The sequence below is a fragment of the Monopterus albus genome, unplaced genomic scaffold, assembly GCF_001952655.1.
Source record: "Monopterus albus unplaced genomic scaffold, M_albus_1.0 scaffold398.1, whole genome shotgun sequence".
Lineage (NCBI taxonomy): Eukaryota > Metazoa > Chordata > Actinopteri > Synbranchiformes > Synbranchidae > Monopterus > Monopterus albus.
In genome coordinates, this window is record NW_018128278.1 from 72,848 (window position 1) to 80,384 (window position 7,537).

At 42.5% G+C, this 7,537-nt stretch overlaps 2 protein-coding genes across 2 annotated transcripts in view; both read left to right on the forward strand.

Moving 5' to 3' along the window:
* The window catches only part of dnhd1 (dynein heavy chain domain 1), a 23,283-nt gene extending 16,980 nt beyond the window's left edge, over nt 1–6,303 (forward strand). The window contains exons 34-45 of the mRNA XM_020586224.1: nt 7–73; nt 297–392; nt 539–715; nt 1,501–1,679; nt 2,139–3,173; nt 3,265–3,439; nt 3,574–3,648; nt 3,982–4,201; nt 4,325–4,416; nt 4,497–4,646; nt 4,874–5,499; nt 5,584–6,303. Of these exons, the coding sequence (XP_020441880.1) occupies nt 7–73; nt 297–392; nt 539–715; nt 1,501–1,679; nt 2,139–3,173; nt 3,265–3,439; nt 3,574–3,648; nt 3,982–4,201; nt 4,325–4,416; nt 4,497–4,646; nt 4,874–5,499; nt 5,584–6,012 (3,321 nt within the window). The 3' untranslated portion in view covers nt 6,013–6,303. The remainder of the gene's footprint in view (nt 1–6; nt 74–296; nt 393–538; nt 716–1,500; nt 1,680–2,138; nt 3,174–3,264; nt 3,440–3,573; nt 3,649–3,981; nt 4,202–4,324; nt 4,417–4,496; nt 4,647–4,873; nt 5,500–5,583) is intronic.
* LOC109951609 (extracellular serine/threonine protein kinase FAM20C-like) overlaps nt 1–7,535 on the forward strand; it is a gene marked incomplete at its 3' end in the record, with an annotated part of 32,720 nt that extends 25,185 nt beyond the window's left edge. Inside the window, exons 10-12 of the mRNA XM_020586211.1 lie at nt 6,689–6,770; nt 6,882–6,941; nt 7,301–7,535. Of these exons, the coding sequence (XP_020441867.1) occupies nt 6,689–6,770; nt 6,882–6,941; nt 7,301–7,535 (377 nt within the window). The remainder of the gene's footprint in view (nt 1–6,688; nt 6,771–6,881; nt 6,942–7,300) is intronic.
* Between the last annotated feature and the right edge of the window lie 2 nt (nt 7,536–7,537).

Sequence of the window (7,537 nt, forward strand, 5' to 3'; positions counted from 1 at the left end):
GTTCAGCAGTGGCCTCTACTGGCAGACACCCATCAACATCTTGAGATAAGCTCTCAGAGCTGGCTCATCACAGGTAGGTATGTAGGTAGGTCCTTTGAGTAACAAAACATCAGTGGTGGTATTTGGCCATATGTTACATCCCATGTTATCCCAACTGTAAGGCCACCAACAGAGGTAGTCTATATGCTCCATATTAAATAGAATCTGAATTGTAAATTGAATTAATAAAAAAAGAAAAGAAAAGAAAAATAAAATCAAAAATTCAAACCATTACATTAGAAGCATCTATTCTGCAGGAGAAAAAGTTTTCAAGCTTGAAGCGGAGTTTGGGATGGTGATTTGTGCCAGTGATCCAGAGCTGCTGGATAAGCTGGACCAGGCTGCTGAGAAAGGTGAATTAGAGGATTTTACGCAAAAGAGAAATATAATATTTGATTATATATGACATTGTAGTTAATTTGGTGCCCAATTTGCTGAAGTTTCAAATTTACAGTTTCTTTTTTCAGCCTTAACTCAATCTCTTCTTTTTGCATTGGAGGTTTGAGAGTCCTGGTAACTCAAGTGGAGCATGCAATCCCCAGTCCACAGTTCCTCGCCAGATTGGCTCGCCCTGCTGGCTATTGCCTACCGGGGTTAAAGCAGCATGTACAGTCAACCCACCCTGAGTTTAGCCTCTTCCTCAGCACCCACCTGCCTGTCCATCTGCTTCACAGTGGTAAAAACTATTTGTATGCTCGATACAAACTGTGGTAGTCACTGTTAAAGCTGTTTTACTGGACATTTTTACTACAGTAGAAGTGCATCCAGAAGCTAGATACAGTATGTTGTAAAGGCCAAGCACACGTTGATGGATTTTTATTTTATTGTTATTGTTCGAGGTCACTTTGGGACCCAGCAGAGGAGACATTAGCTTCTTTAAGAAGTGTAAAGAGGCTGCCTGGAATTCTCAGAAGCTGATTAAAAATCTGAATCTAACATCTAAAGGGAGTTAATGAAGATTTTGGCATTACAATGTTATTTTATTCATTTTTACAGCTATTTTATATGTTTTATTCACCCAGATTTTAAATTATAGTCTTTGTGGCAGTTTTATTTTCAGTTTTGTTGTGCAGTTTTATTTTGACACTTTTGTGTTGGAGGTGTGAGGTTCTCACTGGATAATCATTGGAGATTCAGCCTTCATGTAGAGGAGCTGATATGTAGGCTGTTTTTCACAGCCTGTAAATCATCCTGATGAAGACCCTGCACCAAAATCAAAATGTTAAAATAAAGATGATTCTTCCAGGCAGCCAGCTAGTGTTTCAGGATTTTTTCTTGGTAATTGGCTGAAGTTTTAATTGATGCAGAGTTGACACTGAAAACTTTTCTAAATGACCTACTGTAGCTCCTAACAAGGTGTCTAAAAACAGAAAGTAATGAACTGGACACTGGACATTTTGGCTCTTATAGCTCAAATAAAAATAGTGGCTAACTATGGGAATTCTTTCTTTTGTTCCTTAGAGATCCATCTGTCCATCTTGGCCCAGGTTCAGATTGTTGACCTCTCTCTGAGCTCAGATGAGATCCAGGAGCTGATGCTGACAAAGCTGTTGCAGTCTGAGTGTAAAGAGCTGCTGATTAAACACTTGCAGTGCCAAAATGACAGGCAGCTCTTGCAGGAAAAACTGGTCACAGAGGAGGTGACAAAACCATCATTTACCATCATACCATTATATCATCATAATGTTATTTAAATGCTCTGCAGTTTTTCAATAGATTCGACTTACATCTGTCTGGTTCAAACTGTTTGGTTCATCATTTTTGGTTCATAATAATTGATTAATTTTTTATCATAACATTTCCTGGGCTGCAGTTGTAATGGAGATCATGGGGCCTTTGAGACATAAAACATACTGTCACTGAAGATATTGCACACCAATCACTGACTTGGCTTTTGAGAGTGGGTTATGCATTTTTTAAATCAAGCTTTCACTCTGATCCTAGTAAATAAATAAAGACCATTTTTTCTGCCTTTAAGTCACACTAAAGCAGAATGCAGACCTATTATGCAATAATACATGCATATGCACTCTGACAGATGCTAATGTAATCTGTTGTATCTGCTGCATATCGGTTAACTGTACACTTTCTTGTTTTAGGATGCCCTGATGGATTACATTCTGCAGTCTAATCCCTCACTGCTGCATGACTCCGATTTTTTCCCTCATGTTGCTGCTTCTCAAGAAGCAATGAAGAAACTGCAGGCTGAGATCCAGCAGCTGAGTGAGGAGCTGGAGTACCATGAAGCTCTAGTAGCCGCTCCTCGCCAATTAGTCAGGCTGGCTGCTGCCCTCTACCAGGCTCTGCAAGAAGTGTCCCGTCTTTCCCCTGCCTACTACTTTTCCCTAAGTGGCTTTATCAGAGTTATGCAAGAGGCCATCATTGTGAAGAGTGGGCTATTTGTCTCACATACCACTAAGAAAGTGCTAGGGGGTATGGTATCAGAGATCACAAACAGGATGGTAGCCCAGCTTCTGGCCCATTACAGGCCCTGCCTCTTCAAGAGCCATGTTGCTGTCCTGAAACTGCTGGTGTCTCTTGCCCTGCTCCAACACAGCAATCTTTGTTCTGAGGGTGAGAGGGTGGCTTTCCTCAGGGGCCTTCAAGACACAGAGCATCCTATAGCTAAAGTTAAAGTCTGTCCCCTTTCTCACACTGCCTCGCAGTCCACCAATTCTCTGCCCAGCTGGATACCTCCTCATACCCATCCAGAGCTCCTCCTCTTGCAGGAGATCCCTCCCTTCAGAGGGTTGATTGCCTCTCTCTCCACTTCCCCAATACAGTGGCAGGAGTACCTACACAAACCTTCCTCTACTGTGGTAGGAGCTGTTCCCTGTCGCTCTCATGCCCATCTGTCCCTGCTACAGCGAGCTCTACTGTGGAAGACCATACTCCCAAACTGCCTGGAGGGACTAGCTGAGACCATAGCCACATGCCACCTTTGCCTGCCCAGACAGAATGCGGGGTCTGACATCCCTCACACTGGGAACCCCGAAGCCCTCTCTCAGTACCTTGTCAAACATGAGGGACCCATCATTCTTGCGCTGCGAAGTCCAAGTGGAGAAAGATGGACAAGCATTCAGCCTCTTCACTTAATCAACACATTGGCCCACTGTGTAGCAAAGACAAAGAAGGTAATACATACTGTACAGACATAACTGTAATTCCTGTACTGAAGTACTATTTTATGTTTTTCTTATCTTTTTCTTAATGAATGTGTTTTAGGTTCAGGTGAAAGTCATTTCTTTTGGGGCTCTGTGTGACAGAGATGTTATTCTCTCATCACTGGACAAAGCAGTTAGTGATGGTCACTGGTTGGTTTTTAATAACTGTCACCTTTTGGATCAATGGGATAATAAAGTTGTGGCTCACCTCAGTCACTTGATCTCCCCTTTAAAAGGTAGGTGGGTCATCAGGAACCAGTAAACTGGATCTGTGTTATTTACTGACACTGAGAAATGTTTCTATTACAACTCGGTATTTCTGTTTACCCATCCATCTGTTGCTTGCCTACCTACTGTACCTGCTGCACAGATGAGCGACATCCGGTTCACCCATGCTTCCGACTGTGGTTTATAACTCAAGAATATGAGTCATGCTCCATTCCAGGTAGGTCATTAGTCTTGCCATCACTATCATCTTCTTGTCAAGAGCAGTCACCAAATGTCCAGTATATGGAATGAGCCAGTCTCTACAATACGTTTCACCATGACCACTTGGAACTAAGCTAGAAATATTGTCCAACACAGAGGGTCTATGTTGTTCATTGGCTCCCACAATCTAAATACTGTACACCCATGACACTGTGTGCACTCAGAGCAAAAGTATAACCATGGTTTTCTATATCAATCTCAATTTTTGATTTAGTGTTCTCTATTTTATATACATAAAATGGATGATTGTCCCTTTGTAAGCTAATTTACCATTTTTATCATTAAACAGTGGCATTGCGAATGTGTGCCCTACCTTTGGCCTGTGACTCTCCCTTGGATCTTAAGGAGGAGCTGAGCTGCTCCTTGCAACAGGTCATTTCCATCATGCAGTCACAGTCAGATGTCACAGCAGACAACATGGAGCTCCTCCTCTGCTGTGCCATCTTCCACTCTGTCTTGTTACAGAGACAGACCTATAAATACTTAGGCCAGGGAAGAATCTACAACTGGTGAGGAAATGAGCTTACATGCTGTATAGTGTACTTGTATACAGTAGACGTAGATGTGTTACCATGGCAACAAGTTAAACCAGTGATTGTTATGATGGCTTTATGCTTGTTTCTGGTTCGAAGGAGTCAGGAAGACCTGCTGGCTTTGGTGGATGCACTCAGTTGGGTTGCCAGTCTCTGCCATGGCAAGACTGAGGTTTTGCAGTATATAGCAGGTCAGACAGCATTAACAGATAAAACTGTCCTTTAGTTCTGTTACTGAATACTTTAACCATGTTGTACTTGTCATTCATAGTCAATCTAGTGCACGGTGGCCATGTACTTGACTCTGCAGATTTGGAAGCAGTGGAGAGTGTTGCCAAGTCCTGCCTCAGCAGAGTGTCACCTCTCTGGGACAGTGGACCACACATCCTCTCAGAGGTTATCAGCAATCCTGGCCACTTTGGTAACCAAATTACTTCCTAGATTTTTTTTATTGCACTTACCTTTTAAGCATTTTGCTGAAAACTTTATGCTGAGCAAGCTACATGATTGCATCATTAAAATGAGGCTACATTTCTAAATGATTGCTTCAGACAACAAATAGCAAGATGTACAGGCATTAAAGTCACATTGTCAACTATTCTGTGTGAGTATAATGTAGTGCTTTGTGTCTCTGTCTCATGTTGTCAGATTTGTCAGGGCTACTGCAGAGTTTGTGGCAGTGTCTTCAGGATTCAGAAAACATCAACGACACCCTCGTGCTGGGCTTTAGTGCTGATGTGGCAGCTGAGATGATCAAGGTCAATAGTCACAATTTGAACGTACTACTGCAGGCCTCCCAGACTCCTCTAGGAGGAATGAGGAGTTTCTACACCCAGCTAAACCAGCCCGCCACAGTGCCGACCTATAGCCACGCTAGAGACAGACTGCAGGCTCTGAAGAGTTACCTCAAAAGCAAGAATGACAGCAGCATTAGAAATGCAGGACCTGTTCCTCACAGTCCCATTCGTGACTTCCTCCAGGCTGAGTGGGATGATCTTATTGATTTGGTGTCCTTGCTCCTCTCACAGCTCCAAAAGCCCATTCAACACAACTTGCTGACTTTTGCTTCTCTCCTCAAACTCACTAACTTGTCTCACTTGGAAAAGAGGGCAGAGTTGCTTTGTGCCTATCTCTGGCACCACGGCATTTCAGATCCACCTGGTACCTACCGACTGTCTGCTTTCAAAAATGCCAGAGGCTTTCTGGTGGCAGTGATCAGAGAGGCTGCTCAAGTAAATCGCAGATATATCAGTGATATACAACTGCATTTTCAGGTAAAGAATGCAAGTCATACTAAAATTGCCTTTCATTTTGCACATCATGCAGTTTGATTACTTATGGTGTTCTTGTGCCTCCAGGTTCTGAGCGATAACACATACCCAGCCACACTTCCCCTGGACACTGTGTATTTATGTGGCCTGGAACTGAGAGGGGCATCATGGGATACACAGCTAGGAGCCCTACAGGACACAGCTTTTCCCCAACCATGCTCAATGCCTCTTGTTTGTGTCAAGGCTCAAGTCAGGAACACAAATAGTGTCCAAGATTCCTTCGCTTCTACAAGTTCATATTTAATGGACACAAGCAATGTTCAAGTCTCAGATGCTTCTGCAGTGGCTGCCCCTCAGTTACCAGTCTATCACTGCCCACTCTATCAAGATGAAGAGAGAGTGACAGGAGACTGGGGGCTGGCTGATGTTAATATGATCACTAAGGTCCCCCTTCATACCAGGTTGAGTCCTGTGTTGTGTAGTTTAAGAAGGGTGAGGTTAGTGAGTATGCTCTGAATAGCTCATCTGACCAGCTTGGTTTTATCTGCTGTGGTGCACCAGACTGATGCCATAATACAGTGATGCAGTTATGATGCTTTCTGCCTTCTACATAATCAACCCTGTATTAATAGAAAGCCAATACTATGAAAGCACATGTACGATCTTGTCATTAAGCCAACTGCAGTTACTGTATAATGTCTGTTTACATGTTATGTTTTGTACTGCTTTGAATTTCGTTTTTCATTAAAGCACATTGTCTTATTGGTGATTTATAGTAACTTGTATGCTGTGTATACAGCTGAGATGAGTAGCTGGGTTACTGTATTTATATATTCAAAGCCTTGGAATATAAATGTAAATACAGATTCAAAAGAAATGTATATGTCTGTTTTTGCAACCATACAAATGATAAAATACCCTCAAATCAATTTATACTTGGAAAACATTTTGACAGGCCTGTTGTCGTCAGGCTTGGCACATTAAGTGTATCAGTGTTACCATAGTGGTATGCATCAACTGTATTCCACCTGTATGTTTAATTCTATCCAGGAATGTTCATATTTCTGATATACAGCACTGTGTGAACTGCATGATAGGATATTTACAAAAGATATGCAGAGGAAGTGTGTACTGAGCAGCTGCAACCTATTTGTTGACTATAGTAAACAAACACTAATCTCTCTTCCTCTAGGTAACATGGACAGGCATCATTATGAAACATTTGAGAAGTTTGGGAACAGAACTTTTCTGCTGCACCTTGACAATGGGAGGGCGTGAGTATTTTTGTTGTGGCTGTGTTTATGTTAAGGCACAGAGTATCCGTATATAAATAATTGGCATAGCTGTTCTTGTGACTTGATTGACTCTGTGTGTCCTCTCTGCAGATTTGGGCGTCACTCCAAAGATGAGCCTTCTATCTTATCTCCACTAGAACAGTGCTGCAGGTACAAATATGAGTGAAACTAAATTACTTCCTCTTGCATTAGTGTTCTGTTTAGCACAGTTGACTTTAATCTGATCTTGCAAAATTCGTATTGCCTTAAATATCTTTTCAAGCAAAAGAAACAGTCAAGTATGATATCACTTTACTATCATTCAAAGCAATGATGAAATGCGATTTTTGTTAGCAGGGGGGTTAAAAGCTGAATTCAAGAAATGCAAGAAGCACCCATAATTCCACAGTAAAAGTCTTTGCTGTAATCATCAGACACAGTTCCTACAACAGTACACCCTCTAAACGCCCTACTCATCCTGCTCTGTTCTCTCCCCAACACCTTTTTCTTTGACCTTGGTCTTCCTCTAGAATTCGTCGCTCCACATGGCTACGCCTGCGTCTCCTTTCTCTGCCTCAGTATCGTCTCAGTGATGTCATGCGAGCCTCGCTCTCCAATGATCCGCTTCATAGTGTGGCTCCACTGTTGTCAGAGCCCCACCTTGCTGCTCTCGATCGGCGTTTGAAAACTGTCCTGGAGACTGTAGGTCGTTGCCAAAAGCAACGGCAGGAGAGTGGCGATCATCGTGAGGTTATCTATGATGACAT